This window comes from Pleurodeles waltl, chromosome 12, assembly GCF_031143425.1.
Source record: "Pleurodeles waltl isolate 20211129_DDA chromosome 12, aPleWal1.hap1.20221129, whole genome shotgun sequence".
In the NCBI taxonomy this organism is placed as follows: Eukaryota; Metazoa; Chordata; class Amphibia; order Caudata; family Salamandridae; genus Pleurodeles; species Pleurodeles waltl.
This window is the reverse complement of record NC_090451.1, coordinates 680,413,762-680,439,055: the sequence shown is the minus strand read 5'-3', so window position 1 is coordinate 680,439,055 and position 25,294 is coordinate 680,413,762. Positions and strand designations below refer to the sequence as shown.

Here is a 25,294-nt window from a genome sequence, read left to right as displayed (position 1 = left end):
TCGATTATGCAAAGTCACGAAAAGTCGTTTGAGTGCAGACACGCCTCCAGGCTCTGTGGAGCAGGGAGGAGCCCTGTAACTCAGCTTCCTGTTCCACGTAAACATTTTGTACTCGGAGAGAACGGCTGATGCACTTGCTTGCCAGGCCACTCTCTTGGTAAAGTGCCTCTGCCAGCCGGAAGCTTGCACGGGGCCTGTGTCTGAACGATAATACGGGAATTTATAGTGCGCTACATAGTGATGAAAAAGCACACCAGTTTTTACAGTTCTTTTCTTTGAGATGTATTTTATTTAACAAAAAACGCAGATACAGTAAAAGCTACGAAAGGGATGGTTCACTGCAAGGAATGATCTCACCACTGGTTTTCCAACCAAATAATGTCATTTTAAGGACTAGCTTGAAACATACAGAAACGTTTTCACCAGAATACTTCCTGAAGTCTTCGCGTCCAAAGGCAAGACCGAGGTTTAGATTGAAATGAAAGCAGGCATTCCTCGACAGTGAATGCACCCGAAGCAGCACTTCCGGGCAGGGAACGCCTCTGGGCTGGAAGGGGTCATTGGACGAAGGTCCACAACACACCACCAAGCCATTGCAGAGGAAATGTTTGACCCCTGAAGTCACGTTGGAATTAGTAATCAGATTTTCGACAAGGTTCCTCAGAATAATATTTGTCTGTCACCGTTTTCTGTTAAACAATTACAAAGGTCCCAGGCTAGTTAATGCCTAGCCTTAAACACAAACAAGGGAGGGCGTGCGGCGTAGAGAGAAAGTGCTGGAGAGGGGTGACAAACAGGCAGAGTAATGATGATGGAGCAAGGGCAACCGCCTGAGGGGCGAGGGGACTAAAGGAGGATGGGAGAAGGAAGAGAGAGTAGAGACCTCAAGTCTCAACCTCAGCGCGTGATGGCACAAGTTTGGAGTTCAAGCTGACCTCTCACTCACACTAGCTTAATTATAACAATTAATGACAAGGGCTATAACATGGACTCTTAATTCAACTAAGTTCAGAGCTGTGTTGCGGCCTGTATTGCTTCATGAAGTCAGAGCTCTGTTGCGGCCTGTAGAGCTTCAGGAGCCATGGTGCTATAGGGGGAGCCATCCTTACAGTCTCCCTTAGTTGATGTAAAGTACAGCTTTGGAAACATTGTGCTGCTCCACTACTTTTGTGAGCCATGAGACAATTTGAGTGAGGTGTAGGAAAGTGCATCTTTTGGCATGGTTACCTTACTCTCCCCCCGCCAGTTTTTGCCTGATATTGAGGCTGACTTGACAGAGTGTGCTGAATCCTGCTAAACAGACTCCAGCACCAGTGTTCTTTCCCCAAGACTCTACCACTGTTTCCACAATTGGTACACTGCTAAGTCCCTTGTAAAAGGTACCAGTGGTACGAAGGGCTCTGTGACCAGGGAGGGTCTCTACGGGCTGCAGCATGTATTTTGCCACCTTAAGGGACCCCACACCAAACACATGCACACTACCATTGCAGATTCTGTTGGTGGGGAGAAAAAGGTAAAGTCGACATGGCATCCCTCTCAGGGGGCAATGCCCACAAACCATTGCCTGTGGCATATGTAAGTCACCCCCTAACAGACCTTGCAGCCCTAAGTCAGGGTGCGTTATACCGCAGGTGAAGGCATAGCTGCATGAGCACTAAGCCCATATGGTATCTAAGTCCTTTCTTGGACAGTGTAAGTGCAGTGTGGCCATATTGAGTATATGGGTTGGGAGTTGGTCATTACGAACTCCACAGCTCCATGATGGCTCCACTGAAGACTGGGAACTTTGGTATCAAACGTCTCAGCACAATAAACACACACTGATGCCAGTGTTGGATTTATTGTAAAATGCATGCAGACGGCATCTTAGAGGCGCCCCCCTGAATATTACCAAACCCTTTAGTGCAGGACTGACCAGTCTGTACCAGCCTGCCAATAACAGACAAGTTTCTGACCTCATGGGGTCAGAGCCTTTGTGCTCTCTGGGGTCAGAAAGAAGGTCTACTCTGGGTGGAGGTTCTTCACACCTACCCCCCCTGCAGGAACTGTAACACTTGGTGGTATGCCTTGAAGGCTCAGGCCTCCTGTTACAGTGCCCCAGGGCATTCCAGTTAGTGGAGATAATCCCCTTCCCCCAGGACCAAAACCTACTTTTGGCAGCAGGTCCAATGAGAAAATTAGGTAGAACAGGGAGGAGTTATCACTGCAGATGGAACCACCCCTAAGGTGTCCAGCGCTGAAGTGACCCCCTCCTCTCTGCATAATCCTCCATCTTGTTTTGGAGGGTAGGGACTAATAGTGTTAAGAATGTGCCTTCCCTCCCCAGAGGGAGAATGAGCACAGGAAGGGTGTAGCGACCCTCAGGGACAGTAGCCATAGGCTACTGCCCTCTGACCCATATAACACCCCAAAATCTAGTATTTAGGGGCTCCCCTAAATCTCACTCACCTGATTGCTGGTAACCTCAAGAAAAAAAAATCACCAAAAGGACTCCAGAAACACCCCAGATCCGCAACCCCTGTCCACTCTGCACCCAACGCCCACGTCTCAAGTCCAGCTGGTCCCCAGGTCCAGAGAAGGTCCCCAGGCGATTCAGACCTAAAGTCAATCCTGGGTTAACATCTCCTGGCAAACACGACAACACCTGCAGCCTGAATCCGGAGGCACCCCCTGACTGCCACTGGATCCGATGAAGATTCCAGATGCCTAAAAGTAACTTTGTATTCGGCCCCACCCCCGGCCTTGAGGAATCTGACCGACTGTATAGCAATGTCCAGCGGGCACCTCTCCTTCCTGTCCGGCCTTTGATCTCCCAGAACTGACCCCCTGGACCTAGACTGCAACATCTTTGTGATCCCTCCAGGGTCCCCTCATTGAAAATCATTGGGGGCCCGATGCTGTGGTTGCACCCTGCACGCATCTGCTCCTGTGCGGCTAAGGGTGTGTGTTTGGTGCGGACCTGTGGCCCCCTGGTGCTGACCTAAACCCCCAAGACCCACGTCCTGAAACCACGGGTATTTGCCTGCAATCTCGTTTCTACAAAGACCCCCTAGTCCTCATAGGATTCCATTGCAAACCTGACGCCAACTTTGACCTCTGCACCCAGCCGGCCACCTATTGCTGCTGGTGCACTTTTGGAGTCAACTTGAACTTTGACCTGTTGACATCCTAACCTCCGAAGACTGGAATCGTAAGTCGTGTACTTACCTGTTTGCTGTGCAAACACTCCACCCCTGGACTCTGTTGATTCCTATGCAAAATTACACAGTGTAAACCATTGTAATTGAAAAGTGTTACTTGTAAACAGCTTTACCTGCAAAATCCAAACAAAGTACATTTGATACATATGCTTGATACTTACTTACAACTGTACTTACCTGCAACAAAGATAAGATCTTTTGGACCTAGTAATAAAGTAACAAAATATATTTTGCTATATAAAAACAATTGGCCTGGAGTTAGTCATTGAGTGTGTGTCTCATTTATTGACTGTGTGTGTACAACAAATGCTGTGCCCTACCCTCGGATAAGCCATGAGTCCCAGACAAATCGTTTGGGAGGTTCTACTGCCATTTCATATACAAAGCTAAAACAAGCATTTGCAATGCAACGGGCCTCACGTTTGCTGATGTTAGAGCTGATAGCGTTGTAAACTCCTAACCCAACTTTTCATCTATTGGCAAAAGTGCATTTATGTACGTAACAAGAAAAAGTGCAATTAACTGTGTAAAGCGCTTGATTTCAGACAAGCGAAAAAGCGCTAGGAAAATAGAGAAAAAGTTATCCACGGGCCGGACAGAAAACAGCGAGCCTCGCATCATGTTTTCTGTACTTGGTCGATGTGCTCGAGGAGGGCTAGCCACCGGAAAAGGCATGACGTATGCATGCCTTGGACTAATGAAAGCAAGCAGATTTTAATAGGCAAGCCCACGAACCAATAAAAAAACACTGACGTGACGTCGACAGGGCTCCGAGCCCTTTTCTAATACCCAAAGCGTCTCGCTGCGATACGCATGCGCGATCGCATGCGACGCAGGCTCAACCCTAAAAAGGGAGAGCTTTAGTAGCCTTTTTTTGCAGTTGCACTACATCATTGTTAACTAACGCTAAACTACAAGAATTAAGATTTATAGTGTTATAAATGCAACGCCAGACACAAGTTTCCTGACAAAGTTTAGGCTTCCTCTCGTCCAGAGTCGTTCTTCGTCGCCACAGCCTGCAGAGACACAAAGAACCACGACCAGCAGCATAAGTTCTGCTTCAGTCTCAGGTACACTGCTCAGCTTTCACTTCCTTCTTTGATTCCTCCAGCTGGCGGAAAGCCCAATTACTGAGTCATTGCTCACAACAATAAAAATCATTCAGTCACAGTAAACTCAATGGCCTTTTGTGGAACCAGCGATACAAGAAGCTATAATATGGTTACTGTTACATGAGAAATGGGTGTTGGTCTTAGAATGTTTTTCTGCTCAATTATGTTGACTTGCTTTGGTGGTCGGTAACACAGGAGAGTGGGCTGGTAAGAAATACTGATGTTGGGGGTAAAGCTGTGTGGCAGTGTTAAGGATGAACGAAGATGTGTCTGTTTATAGCCAACTGGATTAGCAGTCTCCCTCATCATTACTGAGGTGGGAGTACGATTGGGGCCCGTAGACTTACCAAGGTTGTTAAGGCAAGAGTGCAATACCAGTCCGTGGTACCTGCCACATTTGTTTAGGCAAGAATGAAATGCCAGTCTGTTGCGGGCTTTGAAAAATCATACAGATGTTACTAGACCTGCATGTCAAGTAACTTGAATAATCTACTCAACCTAACTGTAATGTACTTGACCCATAAGCAGGTCTCGAATTGTGTGATCCTAGGCAAATATTTTACTTTACAGAATAGCCCTTTTCTTTATTCTCACTTACAAGGGCACCTTCAAATATGTGAGCTCAGCATTTCTGCTGCACAAAAAAACCTCTTTTGTTTGATTACATAGACTTAACGTTTGCTCCATGTATAAAAATATTTTAGCCCACATATAGGGGACACATGATCCATGACTTACCTCATAGTTTACTAATAGCATTGCTATCAGGTCAGGAGTGTTTCTCAGTTTATGTTTGAGCACTCACTAAATATATCTGATAGAGACTTCTAGCTGCAGATTCCTCACCTCTGAATTCCCTGGTGTCAGCTTTGAATCCGGAATCTTTTTGCTGAGCAATATACCTTGCTCGCACCGTCCGGTGACATCGCTCGGATCTGCGTGGCTTTGTCAGCATAGTTGGAGCCGTCTTTGATGTCACGATCGCCTATGAAGGCACCACCTTAGAGCGCGTACGTCAGTTCTTTTCCTTCCGCACAGGTCGGGGATCAAGCTACCCTTTGCTTTTTTTTCGACATTTTGTTGGAGTTTTTTGTCTTCTGTATGAGGAACATGTCATCTAGGAAGACGGGGGTTCAAGCCCTGTGGCGCCTGTCATTGCGCCATGTCGGTGATGGACCCCATCAGGTATGTCTCTGGTGCCTCAACAGGGACCAAAACTCAAAGTCGTGCTCCGACTCCCAGGCCATGGCCCCGAAAGCTTTGAGGGAGCAGTACCTAAAGCTCATGGCAGCCAGGCAGTTGACTTCGGTCGGCGCCACTCCTCGTCCCACTTGAGGTCCTCTGGGCACTCGGGGAAGAGGCACAAGAAGAAGAATAAGAATAAGTTGAAGCAGACTTAAACTTCGCCACGCCCGTGGGCCGATGAGGTGTCTCAGGAACGTCGACATTCCATGCTCGGTTCCGTGGAGCCGTTGCCAGGGCCGACTTCCAGTTTCCCTCCCTTTACGGGAGCCAGAGTGACCCCCACTCAAATAAAAGTTTTACGAAGCCATGCGCCTCGTTTTTTGAGTGAGCTGATCCTGCGGGTGGGTCTGCGTACCCCACGGAGTCAGCAGGGGGCCCATTGGGTTCGGCGCCGTTGGGGACCCCTGGATCTGACATCGGATCCGGACCGGTGCTGGTTTCTCACAGTTGGCCTCCTCCGGAGCCGGGCTGATGTTGATGCTCCCTCCACCACCGGGGCCCACTGGTGGTGGAAGCCCCATCCTCCTTTCCGATGATCCGTAACATCGTCGTAACAACTCAGATTCCGGCTTCCACGGCACCGATTAGTCCCAGATCAGTGCCTGAGGCTTATTATGAACAGCCAGGCACAGGTGAGGAGCGGGAGAGGTCTTAGGGCCCTTAGAGTATGGTTTGGAGCAGGAGCAGGACTCGCATGAGGATCTAGGGGAAGCCAGTGGACTGGACACTTCTCCAGATGCTGGTATGCTCTCACCTCCTTCTGTGGCTACGGAGGAGGGAGCAATGTATGCTATTGTGGAGCGTAGGGCAGCTGAGGTCTTGGACCTAGAGTTGCCTATGGTGCCAATCAGGACTAACCTCCTGACAGAGGTGCTTCAGCTGGGGGTTGCTACACTGGAGCCGATGTTAACCTTCAATTAAGCCCTTAAGGATGTCGTACTGGGAACGTGGTCCAAACCCAGCACAGAGGCTCCTGTGAATAGAACAATTGGCAGCCATTGACAAGCGCCGAACGACCTTAGTTTCCTCACCCAACACCCCACCCTGGAGAGCTTGGTCTTCCACGCCTCCACCTTCCATGGTGCCCTCCATACTGCTCCCCTGGATAGGGAATCCAAGAGGCTGGACCAATTTGGGAAGAAGATATTTTCTTCCTTCAGCCTGGGATTGAGGTCGGTAAACACCTATTGCGCTGTTTTCCCATACTTTATGGGATACAGTGGCACAGGTGCTGCCCCAGGACCTGGAGGGCGTTCAGGACACTCTCACCCAAGCTGTCAAGGATGGGAGAGATGCAGCCTTTTTGGTGAGAAGGCAGACTCTGTGCTTCAGCGGTTCAAGGACTCTCGAGCCATGGGCAGCTCCTTGGGCCTCTCAGCGCCCGTTGCCAGCAATCTGCCTATCCCCCCTTTCGAGGCTTTGGGAGGGCGCGGTACCATGCCAACCACAGGTTAGCCACAGTCCTCTGGCTTCACAGCATCCAGTGCAAGGATGAGGTTGTGGTACCTTCAGACCCAGAGGGTCTAGCCAGAGGTCGGCCACCACCCAGCCCCCCTCCTCCACAACTCCCAAGCCCTCCTAGTATGGTTCTGCAAGACCATGCCTGTCCAGTTGGAGGAGGATTCAATTTCATCTCCCTCACTGGCGGTCCATAACAAATGGGTCTTGCAGATCATACAGAAGGGCTATTCCCTCCCCTTCCAGTCTTTCCCTCTCTCTATCCCTCCATTGAATGAACGGCTGATGGAGGATCATTTAATCTTGCTCCGCGAGGAAGTTACGGCTCTCTTGGCCAAGGGAGCCATAGAAAGGGTCCCGAAGTCAGAAGTAGGCAGTGGTTGTTATTCCCGCTACTTTCTGATTCCAAAAAAGAACAAGGGTCTTCGCCCTAGCTTGGATTTAAGGGCCGCAAATCTCTTCTTCAAAAAGGAGAAATTCAAGATGCTCACTCTTGCTCAGGTCTTGTCTGCCCTAGACCAAGGAGACTGGATGGTAGTGTTGGACTTGCAGGATGCCTAGTTTCACATCCCCATATTGCCCGCCCACAGGCGTTACTTGTAGTTCAAGGTGGGCCACGAGCACTTTCAGTTTACCGTGCTCCCCTTCGGTTTCATCAGTTCCCCTCTGGTGTTCACCAAGGTGATGGTTGTGGTGACAGCTCATCTGCGCAGATCGGGGACTTCAGTCTTCCCCCTACCTCGACGACTGGCTGTTGAAGGCTCCTACGCCCCAGGCTCTCGTCACCCACCTTCAGACTACAGCAGACCTCCTGCATTCGCCGGGGTTCACTATAAACGTGCCAAAGTCACTCCTGACTTCCTCTCAAAAGCCCCCTTTCATCTGAGCTGTTCTGGACACAGAACAGTTTTGGGTTTTTCCTCCCAAGCAGCGGGTCCACGATATTCAGGTTATGATACCGATATTTCGGCATCTATCCTGGATTTCAGTGAGACGGACTCTGAGGCTGTTGGGACTCATGGCATCCTGCATCCTGTTAGTCAAGCATGCCAGATGGAATATGAGGGCTTTGCAATGGGACCTGAAGTTCCGGTGGGCACAGCATCAGGGAAATCTTACTGACATGGTTCAGATTTTGGAGGGAACTGCCAGGGGCAAAGCTGCTACCACTGCACTAGCTCGAGGCATACCAGTCCTGGACATCTGTCAGGCGGCAACGTGGGCACCTTTGCAAAACATTACTGACTGGACAGTCAGGTATGAAGAGACAGGCAAACTTTGCGCGTTCAGTCCTACAGGACTTTTTATTGTAAGGAGTAGTATCCGCAGCCCACCGCCAGGAGGTTATGGCTTGGGTATCTATTCAAAGGTGAGGAATCTGCAGCTAGAAGTCTCTATACGATGAACAAGTTACTTACCTTCGGTAACGTAGAATCTGGTAGACACTCTATCTAGCTGCAGATTCCTTACACCCGCCCATGCCTCTCCGCTCTGCGGATATGTCTAGTAGGGTTAGGGCTTACCCTTTTCGGGGCCCTAGTTTTGCACAGACAAATGTTGGTTCTATCCATGACTCTGTGCTTCTGGCATGGAAGAGTTGTTGATAAAAGAACTGACATACGCGTGACGGGGTGGTGCCTTTTTAGGCAAGGCAACCGTGATGTCACAGATGGCTCCAATGACGCTGATGAAGCCACACGGAGCTGGATGACGCACGCGGATCCAAACAATGGGGCGCGTAGGATATTGCTCAGCAAAAACATTCCGGATTCGAAGCGGACACCAGGGAATTCAAAGATGAGGAATCAGCAGCTAGATAAAGTCTCTACCAGATAATGCGTTACCGAAGGTAAGTAACTTGTTATTTACTAAAGCATGATGGGGTAGCACCCTGTCATTTACAGACAGTAGATTTCCAAGAAATGCCCCAAAACCTTCTAACATGCAGCTTTACTGATAAAGGTATATAGTATATTAACAATAATCTGTGAAAATTGGGTTTCAGAAACAATTATCCTTTACATATCACCAAGTAAAGTGTTGTGATTTGTTTTCATCCTATGTAAATATGTTTTCATCACACAAAAGTACAAAAATGAGCTTTCACACTTCTGAAATATATTTTGAAATGCTTGTACAGTTTACTTGGTTTTTTAAATGTGTTCGGAAAAACCTGACACAGAACATCCTTTCATTTCATACTCTGTACAGTAGGCCAGACAGTTCACCTAACAAAATCCTGGAACTCCCCAGTCACAAGGAAAATTAACTGTAAGAAGACAAACTGACTTTTGACCTCTATCTCTGAACATAGAGCAAATGTCACAAGATAAGAACAAGATTTAAAGACATCTTTATTGCTCCTTCACTTTCTGACTCAACAGAACACCTGTCCTTTGTCAACTCACCAGAAGCGGAGAGTAGGTTCTAAAAATAGCTCGACCTTATAAAATATGACTCACCATAGCGCTTGGGCGAGTAGATTTTTCGAGGCTTGCAGGGTACTTACCAAGGTTGGTAAGACAAGAGCGCAAGGCCAGTACATGGTACCTACCATGCTTGGTAAGGCAACAGTGCAATACCAGTCATGTATCTACCATGGTGGGTGGGCAAGAGCACGATGTTAGCCCATGGTACCAACCATGGATGGGGAGGCAAGAAAGAGCATGCTTGCAGTCCACTGTACCTACCAGGGCGTTCTGAGACAAGAGAGCAAAGGCATGTGACACCTCAAAGAAAATAACACCTCTTGATGTGTGTATAAGTGCCACAGAACAAGAAACACAGACTTTTTGGAGGACAACATGACAATATTAGCGCAAGACACTTTTAGTTTCCACAGCATAGGTCAAAGGACACAGTGCTATGCTGACATTGTAAAGGATGTAAACCTTAAATAAGAGCCCCAGGCCATTGGCCTAACAACTAAACTAACCATTCATAATCACAATTTTCAAAGCTAAAAATGGTGTCGTTTTCATCAACCCCGTAAAAATATAGTCCACTCCAATGCAAGTAAGTTGGAAAATTACATTTCCATGACTTGTGTCGGGCATCCACACTCTCAACAAAGCTGGCAGATCTGTAGCTAAAACGAGAGGAACATGCAGAAAATACCATTAATACCTCAGCTGGTGCACCCAACTCAAAGAGACCTAACCAACCACAAACTAGGGGAAAGGTGTAACAGTCTGCAGCGAGAAGGAGTGTTAAATTACATGAAAATGGGTAGGAAAATTTGGACTCGAAAACACACACACATACTTATATATATTCTCATTCATTCATTCTCTCTCTCTCTCTCTCTCTCTCTCTCTCTCTCTCTTCCCCCCCCCCCCCCCCCCCCCCCACACTGGATCAGGGCATGACCCGGCATGTGTAAGTGTGAACTTGTTGCAGCTGGGAGACACCGGGTTTACAGTAAAACTTGATGAATGTGGAGTAGAGGGACTACATTCATAGACATCAACACGTGCATTTCCTGTACAGTAAGATATCTGCATATGTAGTGGAGAAGACAAGGGCCCCTGCCATTTGAGATGCGAGTACCCTAGGGATCATAAAGATGTACCCGTCTTTTAGACAAGAACTCCCTAAGTGTTAGATCTTGTAGCACAGGACTTACACAGAAAACAGCAGCATATCAAGATTAGATGGCAGCAGTAAAACAAAATAGCACAAGCATTTAGGTTTAAACAGCAAGCGAAGAGCAAAAAGTCTGCATTATATTTTATATATTTAATGGAGGTTATTTTATATGAATATTCCGGAGAAGAATGTAGGTTCTTTGCATTGTATTAAAATGTTTGACAGTGTAAGCTGTAACTAATAATTAATTTCCTCAATACTAATGAAGAACCAGTTCTTTAGATGCTGGAACAATCACATGTCTGAGCAGTGAGTAATCCTATGCAGCAGTCACAAGGAAATGTGTAACACGTTCAATGGTTGACAAACGTATCAGGACCGCATTTGATGGATTGTAAAAATAAATAAATACTATATATATATATATATATATATATATATATATAAAAATGCCAACATTCCCTGCCTCTGATCTCATTTGCTAAATATCAGGAAGCATCTGCAGCTGTAGATCACTGAAGCATAAGCCCCCAGAAAGGGCATCACGTGGCTGCCATGCTCAGAAACATTCGAGCAAGTTCAGGAGTCACACTTAGAAATCAATCACAGGAGGGCCATAGTCAGAGCTCTGATGTTTGGTGCATGTAAGAATGCAAAACGGGTAAAAATGTTATGAGGGGAAAATGCACTTTGCAGCAGATGAACAGAGAAACAGAAAGGGCCACACCTCTTATTGAATTCTGCCACAGGACGGTCTATTGGCATACAACATCCTTATTTCAAACAGTGCACAAGAATATGCTTCATGCGATCACACAAATGTAAGGTACCACTCTACAATTCAAGGGTATGAAAAGTGGCCTATTAGCTTACTCAAAGCCCAATGTTGATGAGCTCGATAGACAAGTCGTAGCAAGTCAGACTGCTGTTATGTTTTGGAGCCAGCCAGATATGGCGATAACCCAAGGGTAAATATTTTAATCTGGTGCTCTTTGAGGAGGAGAAAGGAATATTATAAACATTTTTATTTTATCTCCTGTGTTGTGAATTCCAATGTTTTATTCAACTGGGGAGTCAATGTAAACATACCAGTGAGCTGCTGTGTATTGCAGGCGGAGAGACAAAGGGCCGGATTACAACTTTGGAGGAGGTGTTAATCTGTCCCAAAAGTGACAGATATACCACCAGCCGTATTACGTGTTCCATAGGATATAATGGACTCGTAATATGGCTGGTGGTATATCCGTCACTTTTGGGACGGATTAACACCTTCCTCCAAAGTTGTAATCAGCCCCAAAGTGTGAAAGAGAGAGAGTGAGTAGGTGTGCGAGTATTTTCTTGGTTTCTGTTCTCTAGTCTCCAACTGTTGGTGGGTCGGGTCATGGGATCAACTATCCTTCCAACTTTGAAATTTGAAGCCAGGAATTATTTGATAGGGTTAAGTAGTAATCTGTTGTCAGTGGAACCCGAAATTCATAAACCAATAAAATACAAAGTACCTTACTTTCCCCGTACCTGCATTCCCTTAAAATTCTGCCAAAGCTATATCAGATAAGACTAGCTCGTTCTGGGGGCAGGTGCATAAATGCAGATGAAATGAGGTTCTTGCTGTTAATCAGGGAATGTGTAGCTGCATACAGTTCATCACCTAAACCTGACTAACCCATCGCCTTCACCATGGAAGATGACTCGAGATCTGAAGTTCTCGTCCTGCAGGAGATAGGCATTAGATCTATTTAACTGATTTATATTTCCACGTATAAAGCACTCTAAAAAAACACTACCGAGGTACCAAAGTGCATTCAGTGGACGGGTAGCCCCCTAGTCTATAAATGTCATCCATTACCATTCTCTCCTCCCCGTACCACAGTAGGCCTGGTCTTCCTCTCGAAGCAGAGCCACGATACAGAACTATAGTACTGTCCTTGGAGCCCTAGAACTTTAAGAGTGTGGCCGTTTCACCTACATCCTATGTCTCTGGGATTTCTTTTGTTTTCCTCATTGAGGTAATATCTAAACATGAACCTGCATTTTCCCATATAAATCTCCTTTTACGTGCCAGAGCAAGAACTACAGCTGGAATACTCCAAGTGATGTAAGTAGCTAATACCTGTTGACTTGCATTCCTAAGGAACCACCAACTTGCAAAACGTAAGCCTGCATTCACATTTGAGCAACATCCTACCTGCTACATTACTTGACAACTGTGCTGGTATGGGAAGCTGAGTGGCTTCTTGATCTTCTTGAAATCCTGTGCCAAATTCCACCAAACACTGCTTATTATACTTTGCTGGTTAACTCGGATACCAACCAGCTATAGCCCCAAAAGCCACACAAAGTCACAACTAGAAAAGCCCCAATTTCTGGTGGCTGAGTGAGCCAAACTTAACTGTGCTGAGCTTGTCCTGCTTCTGTTCTTATCGAAGCTGGAGCAGAGACTTTTAAGCCAGGATCAAAGTATGGAGAAGTGCAAGAAAAGTGCAATGTTTAAAAACATTTTTTTTTAAATTAATAAAGATTTCAGTCATTAAAATAAATTCGTTAAGGGACTACGTTCCTCCACTTTGGACAAAAAGGACTACCTTGTTGAGCCCAAAACCAAACAGCATAACCTAGTATTTTTTTCAAGTGCATTTTCAGAAAATTTGAGAAATATTTCTTAACTGCTCTTTCTTTCCAGAGTACTAGCTTCAGTCTTTGCACCATTTTTTTCAGCTAAAGGACTATTTTTTTTTCAATAATTTTTTATTGTATGGTTGACCTTTCCAATATTTCTGTTCTTATATTTAAGATGTTGGCTTGGCAAACCATTCAGTGCCCCACTTAGAGTTAGACAAATGTGATAACAGGAAGTACTCCAACGTCCTTTGGATTTTTTTTCAATAATTTTTTATTGTATGGTTGACCTTTCCAATATTTCTGTTCTTATATTTAAGATGTTGGCTTGGCAAACCATTCAGTGCCCCACTTAGAGTTAGACAAATGTAATAACAGGAAGTACTCCAACGTCCTTTGGATTTTCCCCGGAAATGGTAATTACAGACTATCCTCTACAAGTGGACTCAAGAAAAAACAAGCATTTGCAATACAATAGGGTCTCGCATTTCTCTGAGTTAGAACTATTAACAGTTGTAAACTCCCAACCGGATTTTTCTTGCCACATTAAATGGAAAAAAAACAGCGCGATTGCGCTGCTACAGTTCCCTCGCAGTAAAATCTATGGCAAAAGTGCAATTAACTATGTAACAGGGTCGAGGTTATGCAAAGCGCTCGACTTCCACCAAGTGAGATCGCGCTGCGAAAAAAAGATAAAAAGTAATCCACAAACCTGACAGGAAACAGTGAGCCTCGCATGTTTTCAGTACTTGGTCGCTGCACTCGAGGAGGGCTAACCACCGGGAAAGGCATGACGTATGCGTGCCTTCCACTAATGAAAGCAAGCAGATTTTGAAAGGCAAGCCCACGAACCAATGAAAGACACTGACATGACATGGACGGGGCTCCAAGCCCTTTTCTAACTACTAAAGCGTCTCGCAAGTGAAACCCATGCGCAAGCGACGCAGGCTCGACCCTAAAGAGGGCCAAGGAAAAGCATGCGGCGACTGTCCTAATTGTTAGTATGATTTTCAATTCTGAAGGCAGGCATTCAAAGGACAGTGGAAGAAGAGCATACAAAAGATGCTGAGACAGAGCCGTTTTAAGTCATGGGCAAAGTGGGCTCTTGTCTAGGGCTCCAGCCTTTCAAGGGGGCCCTTGATAGAGCCAGCTCTGTTTTGCAGAGAGTCTTGCCCTGATGACATTGAATACGTCTTAAACAGACTGTTTTAAATACCGTTTTCCTTTAATTTATTTTTAATGTGGGTGATTTGTGAGAGTTTATTACCGATATTTTGCAGAGAAATGCTGCGTTTATGTTCCATGGAACACCCATAAAAAGTTTCTAATGAAAATAGGGCCTCATATATGAGAAATGGGAGGGTGACACATTTGCAATAATATTGGTGAGCTGCTGCTGTGTCATATTGACAACACACGTCACAATCCCTGAATATTAGATGTAAACACATTTAGTATTTGGACCAAATGCACTGTGAGTGACCTTGCCAAAGAGGGCATGAAACAGCTGAACTGGATCATACAAAGCGGTTTCGAACAGGGGCCCCCAAAATACAATTGGCCCAGAGCCCCCCCACCCCTCCCAAAAATACTTAAGATGTCCCTGCACCAGGAAACATCCTAATGACAAAGACACCCAGAGCATATATAGGGTACTTGTCTACATTGAATAGCGTCACAAAGGCAGCGATCGGACCAAAACATGAGACAATGTCCATAGGTGTCCTACAGGGCAAGAGTGCTATCTTATTCTGGTGCATGGACTTCTTGTTGAAGTCGCTTGACTAAATCTACGGGTCACAGGAAGGCCGATCTACAATGATCAGCTTACTCAAAGACAAGGAAACCAGTGCAATGGATCTTAAAAGTAGACACTGAAGATATCTGTAATGCTTAACAGCCGAGTGAAGGTCAATGAACAAGTACTTCTTGTTCATAGTTATATGACTGATCTGTCTCTGTTCTGAAAATAACTCGGGTAAGAGGAACCACAAACAAACAAACATGTCCTGATGTTACACACAGAGCTAGATTCACAGCAACACACCCCAAAACATAACCTGGTTCTTTAACGAAATGAGGTTCATGGGAGCTAGTTGTAAATCATCTTTCTAACCACGCCAAGTGCCTCAAAAAACCCCAATAGAGCAAACTTCGCACAGTCAAGAGCCAAGATACCAAACAAAATGCACCCAGGGAGTTTTAGTCCTAGTACAGTGTATGTTTTTGTACAAATGTTTCCCTTAATCCGGATTTTATTTGGCCCTGGGAGTCGGTTCTCACCTGCGCAGTCCCATTTCCTTGGTTCTGGAATTACTTGGGCCTTATACGATACAGTCCTTTTTAGGGTCGAGCCTGAAAGTGCATGCACTACGCATGCATCTCGCTTGCGAGACTCTGTTGTGTACAGTAAAGGGCTTGAAGCCCACCCCCCTGTTGCTCACCATTTGTTGGTTTGTGTGGCACTCTTTTTTTACAGCCTCGTAATTTGTCACAGCATGTCTGGCATCATTTCCGTTTCGCTGTGTGGAGCAGGGATCAAGCACTAATTGATTCAATTTCATTAGTGAGCTTTCGCTGCTCCTGACGTGATCGAGGTGCTATTTGTTCTTTTTAACTTCTTGTGCCCCACAAATAGAAGGCTTGTGACTGGCAAAAAAGTGCCCGGCAGGACAAACAAAATTGCAAGGTTTTTTTTTTTTTTAAAGCGAACTTTTTTATTTTGCCAAGTCGGATTTAATCAGTTTCCATGCATTTTTCTATTGTTTTTTCTCGTGGGTGCCACTGTCAAAAGATGATAATTAACTTGCTCTAAATATGCGAGACCTATTGCATTGCAAATGCTTGTTTTCATTTTAGGACCAGTTAGGACTAGAGATGGAAAAAAACAAATTGTCAAAAAGCAAATCAAGCAAAATCCATCTTTGTATTTATTATTAGTTCAGAAAACTGGAGTTTTAAAAATGGTCATATTTACTTTGCACGTTAAAAAAACAGCTTTCCTGCCAAACCTCCCAAGACAACCTTTTTTAGAGCTGCCCCAACCTCCACTAACTACATGGCATGCAACTTAAGGTAGAGTGATCTGCCCACAGGGACTCCGATTTCCGGCCAGCAGATAAGGGTGTCAACTATTTTAACCAATCAGAACATGGCCATGTGTTAGAACTAATCAGATCTACCCATATATGAACTGTCCATAAACTGGTAATTTCACAGAAGTCTGTTGGAAAATTACAGTCAGCCTTCTTTTAAAGTTCATTGTAGCCTTATGTGGATTTGCATTGAGTCTTGCATTTGTGCTTTACGGACTAAAATATAAAAATGTAACTCTGCAAGAGGATTGACTGCCTAATTCCTCGGTCTGGTGTTCTGAACCTTATAAGGTCTTGCTGTCCCATCTGCAGTGCCTCTGCACGGCTAGCCCACAGTTAAGACACACATTATAGAAAGGTTAGAATTTGTTTTGTGTGTGGTGGATTATCAAGGTTTTCATCCATACATGTCTAGTACTTTGTTTTTATACTGTGTAAGGGAATAAGATTTTATCAAAGTATTTACTCTTGTCTATGTCTAGCCTACAATATTTAGTACTCTTTTTTAATAGATGCGTATATGAGACACCAAACCAATTTTTTTGGTTTTAAGGTCTAGCGTTAGCCAAGACCTTTTTATTTTACAAAAATCATATGCCTATCACATTTACTTAAAGAGGCTTTAAGCCAGCCCCCTTCATCCACTGATCTGTTATAGTAGAAATCATATTTTTGCTTCGCCCACTAAGTAGTTCAGCATGCGTCAAGTGATTCAGACCACTTATGCTACTGGCTAATTTCATTGTGAGTGATGGTACTCTGCCCTTTCAGAAGGAGTGCATGCAAACACAAAGTAGTTTCCTGAAGTGCCAGGGATGTCCAAGGTATTGGCCTAAAAAGGAAGGTTTCTAGACCTCTGTTAGGAAACATACTTATTTCGCTCCACAGGGCTACCCCTTGGTCCAGAGTCTACTTATAACTACAGTATCAAATGTAGAGTTCCACTTATAAAAGGACGTTCTTAGCCTTCATTCTATGATTCCATGTTGTCTCCAATGTCACCTCCCAGCAGATCTCTCTCTAAAGGCCCTTCTAGGGAAATGACTTACCTCCCAGTTTGTAAACATCTTTAGTAGTTTTTCTAGTAAGCGCTGACCCCAAGGCCACAGGAAACAGGTGTCACTCTTGCCGAAACAAGTATTGTGACTTTTCTAGGGTGTGTCCGGTAAGGCTCAGGGTGGTTCTGTATTCCTGCTATGGTCATATTAAGCATTCGATTCAGCGTTTCATGGCTGTGAACAAAAGGTTTATTGAGTCACATTAAACCCAGTCAGTCAGTGTGAAGCATCACACCCTCCGCATTGAATCCCAGAAGTACGTTTTGTCCTGATGCCGGTACTTAGAGGCCGTGTCCTGCCATGCTTCAAATCACCCACAGAAGACACAGGAGTTGGGTGCCAACGCCCCAGGCTGCCAGAGGCAGGACATTTAGGGGGTCATTATGACCCTGGCGGTGATGGAAGTCTGGCGGTAGTATTGCTAACAGGCTGGCGGTACGTACTGCCATATTATGAGAATGGCGGGTTGGCTCCAGCCAACCCGCCACTTCTCTACTCATACTGCCATGGCGGTGTCAGCCCCCTGGCCGGAGATGTCAATCTCCAGCTCAGTGGCCGGCATATTACAGCTGGCGGCATTATGAGCCTGCATACCACCATGGTTTTCGAGGCGTTAGCAATGCCACGAAAACCATGGCGGTAGGCCCTACCGGTGACAGGGAATTCCTTCCCTGTCACCGGTAGGCGGCTCCCCGCCCCCTAACACCCCCTCTCCATCCAAACTCCCTCCTCACTCCCTCCGATCCTCAGCCCCCCACCCCTTAGATCTCTCTCATACACATACACCCCCCCGCCCCCATACATGCACACACCCGCAGACACGCACCACGCATACTCCCAATCACTCACACTGGCATACACACATTCCTACACACACTGGCATACAAGCATTCATACACACACTGGCATACACGCATACTTCCGAACATGCTCGCACACATTCTTACACACAGTCACACTGCCATGCAGACACACACTCACTCACTTCATCATTCTTACACACATACAACACAATACACAGACATATTCACATACACACATTCATGAACACAACCAGACACACACACAACATCCCTCTCCCCTGTTGGAAGCCCCACTTACCTTTGTCGAGGAGTTCTTCGGCAGGGAAGGGGCACTGCTACCGCCAGCAGAACACTGCCAGGCCGTATCTCAGGTCATGATACGGCTGGCGGCGTTCAACTGCCGTGGCGGTGCTGGTGTCAGCAGCACCGGCTTACCACCGTCCGCCAGTATGATCACTGCTAGATTTCCGCCCTCCTTGTGGCAGAAGTCCGGCAGTAATCATAATATGGCAGACGGATGGTAGCTGCGGTGACAGTATTTTGGCGGCTGTCACCGCAGCTGTAGGCGGTTTTTACCACCATTGTTGTAATGAGGGCTTAAGAGTCTAAAGATGGCGAAACAGGTGCACTAGTAGAGTCAGGATGGAATTTTGCCAGGTGCGCCAGGTTTTCTTTCTAAATCTGCCCAGTAGATTTCTGATGCAGCTGGAATAGAATAGTTTGTCAGTCCTGAAGCAATACACCTGCTTCTAATTTTACCAAGTGGTGGGTTCCATACTAGCACTACCAGCTCTCCACACTAAGCCCAATGCAATCACAGCCAACCCGAGCTGTATCCCAGCTCCAAACAACTTCAGCACTGAGCAGCCTTCCCAGTGTTAACACTCTCAGTCATGGGCATTATAATCTAGGAGAGCACTAGGCAATATACTCACTGACAATGGTACCAAACTTGACATTATACTGTATGCATGCAATTGGCATTATACCCACTGCCACCACTGAGTGACACAACCACAGCTTACACCATCGGACTCTGACAGTATAACTGCTAACAGTGCCAACTTTGAAGCACACTAACTGTGCTAGAGCAGAGCAGCATAATCACACAATAGCATTCCCACTACCATACCCGAACAAGCACTTCCACCTCCAGGTGTGGTAGGTACACCTGTGGCACACAGTGATGACAGTTGAACATGTTATAAACTTACTGGTAAGTCGCCCTGACGTGTACCTTAGCAGGGTCGCTGTAAAGTCTCTCTAAGATCTCCTGGGCATCTCCGCTTACACTTTCCCAGCTCTGTGTGGGTATGTGCCAGAGCTGCCAGTGGTAGGGTAGAATGGTGTGGTGCTGTGGGCACTGTTGTCCGTAGAGGCAGCAACCCAACAGGAAGGCAGAACACACCTCGATCCCCTCTTCCTTGTGGGTGTGGTAGTGCAACTGGTTAACCACTTCCAGAATGTGGTCAAGGGTCAACTCCTCCTCCAGCTCGTTTGTGTCCTCCCCTGCTACACCCCGTGACTCCACCTCTTGAAGGTCCTGCTCCACCCTGTCAGCAAAGGCATCCTGGCCAGCAGGAGCCACATGGAGGTCAGTTCGATTCAGTGAACACTGTGTGTCTTTTTGGGTATCTTCCTGTTCTGGAGTTATGCAGATTGGGGTTGCGAAGCACCTCATGTAACAGGACAGCGCTCTCTGCCGGCGGAGCCGCCTTTCCCTCAGCAGGACCCGCTTGCAGGCCTGGATCAGCGCGTTCTTGTGTTGCCGACGAAACAATCTGCTGCAGTCTTGAACACTGGGATCAGGCCTCAACCTTCTCTTCACTGCATTGAGCAGAACATGCGGCTTAGTTTGCTCATGGCTGACAGCCATTGAGGGGTTAGTGGATCCAGCTCCACCCTCTCCCTTTTCCAATGTTCAAGGTCAGTAGAAAACCTTTAAAAAAGAGACAAAAGAAAAATCACTGTTTATCATCAATTAATGCAAAGCTCAGTTTAGAGGCTAAAATAGAACTCATACAGATTACAACTAGGTTTGAACTCGTCTACGAAGAGACAGTGACGTGCCCACACAAACTGCTCCCCCTGAAACAAATCTAGGAAGGAGGAGGATTTTTACAAATGGTAGACTGCCTTTTCCATACCTGCCTACAGGAAAAATGCTTCCTAAAGTAATGGTAGGGAACATTTTCAGTGCGAAAGTTAACATTTTTAGGAGAACACCTTAGAACCACTGAAAAATCATATTTTAAAAAAGGTGGCTTTGGGCGATTAAGACTTGATAAAGTGTAAAAGAAGTACCAAAAGTGGTAGACAGAAAGTAAAGACTTTTAAAGATTGCAGTGGGCTTAAAATATCACATCTAGCTGCAACAGTCTCAAAGTAGTTAACAGATAATGTTTCATGGACGGCTCAGCTGCGACCCCTGGCATCAGGATTGGTTAAAAATCAAAGCCAGGAACACAGTGGCAGCTCGCCCTAGTCGACATTTTGATTTTGTGGCTCCAGGTTCCTTGTCTTCTGTCAATTATTTATTACACTAATACAAAATATTATATTATTCTCTATCAGTGGAACGAAGAATGTATACATTTAGTTGGAATATGACTAAATATTCTGGCAACTGAAGTAAGTAAAATATTCTCCTAAATGTTTGTTGTGTGCATGCTATCTGGTGAGTGTGGTTATGTGAGAGAGAGGAAGTGTGTGTGTGTGTGTTTATGTAAGCATGCATGTGTGCGTGAAAGTGATGGTCAAAGGGCATGTGACGTCACATCTGCTACCCCTGGCATTTGGGTGAACTGACGTTTATGAAGGGGTTCCCTTCAACGTCACCCTGTAATGGAGGATGCAATGGTTTTCAGATATTCTGCAGCCTAGTGCTATTGTGCAAATTGTCATGCATCACATCGGAACCTTTTTAAGAACCCAAAATGTATACAAGTGATCATTACTGCTGCTACCTCACCTAATGCTAGACTTCCATTTTTTTGTTTAAACCAAGGAAATAATTTACTTCTAAATCTTTAAGGAATGGAAATATTTTGACATTCATACGAATGGAAACATTTTCCAGAATTTAGCCTTGGATTTTTATAAACCAGCATTCAGGACTTCATTTAACAAGCAGCAAGTTACTGCCCTAAATCGTGGTTTTAAATGATCACCCAACAAGGTATCCCAGTCCTTAACAAAATATCCAGGCAGGCTATCAGAATGTGAGGCTATTTACAGAGGTGTGTCACTCCTATAGCCCGACGCCCAGGACATATTGTTTGGGGTCAAGGACAGCAAGTTTTCCTGTTTATATTGTCCTTGGGACAAACAGATCCAACCCCCTGCAGCACAAACCCTTTGGCTGTCAGTTTACAGGGAATGGAACGGTCTGTAGTTGAGGTAATATTTGTGTCCATGTGTTAATGCTGTTCGAACTTGTATTTATGATTTATTAATGCAATGCCTTTATTACTAAGATGGCCTCTCCTTAATAAACGTTTTAAGGTTACACTGCACTACCGACAGTGGTTCCAGTAAAAAAAAAAAAAAAAAAAAAAAAAAAAAAAAGTTTACGTTTGGAAAGTTTAGCAATATGATGCTCTGCATAATGCTCCCAGAATGCTGTCTGATTAGACAGCAATGTTTGCAGAAGCTTGTAAGCAAGATTGAAGATTATTTGCTTTCAAAATAAAATGGTTAAAAAAATGCTAATAGGAAAAAAACGTTCTGCTAAATTACTGTGAAATTTTAGGTACTATTTCTTTGAAGCGCCATAGAGTAAAATGTGTTGGTATATGTTAGTATTTCCCACAAAAGTTCATAATGGAAAAATCAGTGTAACCATTTTCTACTAGGTTATGGGAAACATGAAAATAAACAAGCACTGGCAAAGCCAACCAATCTGACACGGGTTGACAGTCTTTTGGTTTTGTCAATGCGTGTCTTGTTGGACATGGCTTTGGAACACTTTATTGTTATGAAAGCTGCCAGGCCCTCACCATTGCAACAAACATTGGCAATAAGCAAAAAAAAATATATTTTTTTTGGTCTAAAAAGCACACATTGCCACAGTAGTTCCACAGTAGAACACAGTCTAAAGAAAGCACGGCTGAAAGGCCCAAAAAAATTATAATAATAATTTTGATGGTTTTAAACACAAGTATCCTTTCTTGGTGAGCGTTACAATTGAATTCAGGGCACGATTTAGGCACCTGCATTGCGTAGCTCATTTTGTAATCAAACCCAAAGTTCTAGGGCTGCTCATAAAACCCTTTGCCACTCAGCACATGGTTCATTTGAGTCCATGGACAAACGACAAGTGCGCGTGAACCTGAGCTACTGAGGAACCACAGTCAGGTTCTAGAATAATTTGAAGAAGTCTACAGACACAACTCTCACACAAACTACCTCCAAATGGTTAAGATTCCAAAAGATTTCATGCTTTTGAAGGAATGAAGAAACCATTTAAGTCCAGCACAGTAAACAGTTGTGTGAACTGGTACTGTTAAACTAATCTGCAGTTTACAGTCACTGGACAGACAAACAGCACAACAAGAACTTCAATTGTTTTTAAAAATAGCTTATCCCCTTTTACAATCAAACTGAAACGGAGGTGAAAAGAGGGGGAACAAAATGTAAGACAGTCAACGGCAGCCAATAGAATCTGTGAAATTGATTACCTGGAAAGGTAGTTTAAATCTTGACCCTTCTACATCTGCAACATGGTTCTCTGCTGAAGTCCTTACAATCTCCCGGCAAGGCTCCACAAAGCTACCATAGTTCATGGAGCAGAATTCATGCCAAGTAACACTTTCCTCCTCTGTGGCTTCCACTCCTGCTCTCATCAGGGGTCTGTGTGCCTCCAGGGCTGAGAAGCGGTCTACTAATGGCCACTGCTCAAGGAGCCATGTTCAGGCACACCCCAAACATACAGCTCCATACCCCACTCGAGTTCACCAGGCACCACAATATTTTTTGGCATAGTCTAGTTATTCTTCTTTCCAGTTGGTGTGTCACCAGGGGCCCAATTTTTGATGCCCCAGCTAGAATGTAATAACTTATTCTGGGGACCTTACTGAAGGTCACCCAGAGCAAAACTTCCAAAACTGTGCTAATTCTCCATAGCAGCTGGACAAAGAGAGTATCTTAAGGCTTGAGAGTTGCGTAGTCTAGAGCTGGCGGGGGGTGGGGGGTGTCAAGCTACGTCCCACACCTTGATTCTAGGCCAGTCTATGCTGACAAAGAAGTGGGTAGCCACACATGCTGGAAGACTGCTGCAGAGGAAGACCATTTCAGCAATCACAAAGGAAGTGCACGGGGATGAGAAAATTGAAAGCTGCTGACTTAACTGGGGAACCAGGTTCAGGTCCCGACGTGGACGCAACATCCTGTGATTCCTGGCAAATCACAATCTCCCCAGTACCTGGAAAAAAAAAATCTGATGCTGTGAAATGTAATCTGCTGCTCATGTAAAGCACTCTAATACCCTTGGGCAACGTTTGTGTATATTAAACACTACAAAAAAACAAAAAACAAAAACAAAGCTGAGGATGAGGGTTAGAATAGAAGACGCACTGACAAGAAACTTACTTGGACCACAGCTACCATCCTGCCTTTTGCCCCGAGAAACAGGAGAGTGGTGTTCAGTACAAGAAACTAGGACACAGAGGGTTAATGGGGAATGGAGGGAGCTGAACTTCCTCTTCTTGGCCTCTGCCATCCTTCAAGATGCTGGGCCACAAGCCGGACGGTGTACCACAGCACCATAGGTGTAACTGGGTAACAGAGGAATTCCATGCTATTTATGGATTGAAAAGTTGGCACTGGGTCAGAGAAGGTTTGTCTTCAGTCTGTCTCTGCTGCAAGGACAACCTAGATTATCATCACTTGGTTATAGAGTTCTTCACGCTGCTCTTTTTGGTGGTGCGTTATCACATAAAAGTGCCCCTCGGGTACATCAGGCATTTGTGTACACTTCTTCCACCTGTGACATTATTATATAAAGGGATATAGATGCTTGTGCAGCCCTTTCTATAATAGAGATGGCACTGATCACATTTTGCAATTATTAGGTCATTTCATCATTTGACTAGCGCATGCAAATGTGGAAGCACTTTGCCTTTGGACCCACGCTGTATGACAGATGCTGGCACACAAGTAAAGGAGCAGTCGGAAAGCACAATATTTGTGTGACACACGGCGGCGGCTCCTCCTCTAAGGCTGAGGAGAATCGTCCCACTGATTTGTGCAGTGAAGGAAAAAGGAAAAATCAAAAGATAACGCAAAGTTATTATCATTTTATTTTTCCTTGGGAAGCTAGGGGAAGGCGGGCTGGGCGAGAAGTGGTGAGTGCACCACAAGTGCACATGACCATTTGGCCAGCTGTAAACAGCCGGTCAAACAATCATGTGTACTTAGCATTTCTATACGAAGCTGGGAGGAGAAAGTGCACAGGGTCCCACTACCTCTCAGAGTGCCGAAGCAGGCCGCTAAGACCAATCAGGACACTGCTGTCATGCTGGTGACAGCAGCGTCGTGATTGGAGGGGAGTCTGGAAGCCTGTGTGCTTCCGGGAGTTGGAGAAGAGAAGAGGGGGAAGGAGAGACTGAACTGTCTCGCCAGACGTAAAAGGTGTTTTTTTTTTTTTATTAAAAAAAAAAATGTAATGCCCTGCCACTCCCATTGAGAGGCAGCTGCCACTGGTGACACACAGAGCTGGACACATTCAACGCACCCTTAGAAAGAGTGGCCGGGTCCTAAGGACACACACGTTTGCCCCTCTAGGCAGTTGGAGACACTCGTTCCATCCAACTACAGAGCACTTCTGCCTCCCTCCCCCCTTTGAAACATAGGCCATGTTGCTACCTGCACAGTGAAAGCCAGGCTGGTGACTTAAAAACAGCCAGCCACCCTTTCACTACAAGTGCGAGTTTGTGGCTACATTGGGGAAAGCACTTTCACTGTAAATGGGCACTCTGTGCCACTCTGTGCCTAGTGAGCCCTGTTAAATGTGTTCTGCGGAATAGACTGTCCCAGCGCGCCCTAGCTGTAATATGGGCCAGGATGTTCTAAATAACAGGTGCTCCTGTTGTCTCCATTCTGTGTAATCAATGTACCAAC

General features: G+C 45.5%; 1 protein-coding gene across 4 annotated transcripts in view; it reads right to left on the bottom strand.

Annotated features, from left to right (window-relative positions):
- The window catches only part of LOC138268720 (protein mono-ADP-ribosyltransferase TIPARP-like), a 62,105-nt gene that overhangs the window by 21,541 nt on the left and 15,270 nt on the right, over positions 1 to 25,294 (bottom strand). The window contains exons 2-3 of one of the 4 annotated variants that reach the window (XM_069218652.1): positions 23,519 to 23,597; positions 19,390 to 20,114 (exon numbers count right to left, since the gene is read on the bottom strand). In XM_069218652.1, the coding sequence (XP_069074753.1) occupies positions 19,390 to 20,051 (662 nt within the window). In that variant the 5' untranslated portion in view covers positions 20,052 to 20,114; positions 23,519 to 23,597. Of the gene's footprint in view, positions 1 to 19,389; positions 20,115 to 22,854; positions 23,277 to 23,387; positions 23,483 to 23,518; positions 23,598 to 25,294 lie in introns of those variants that run through there. The other 3 variants (XM_069218654.1, XM_069218653.1, XM_069218651.1) reach the window with 3 other exon arrangements.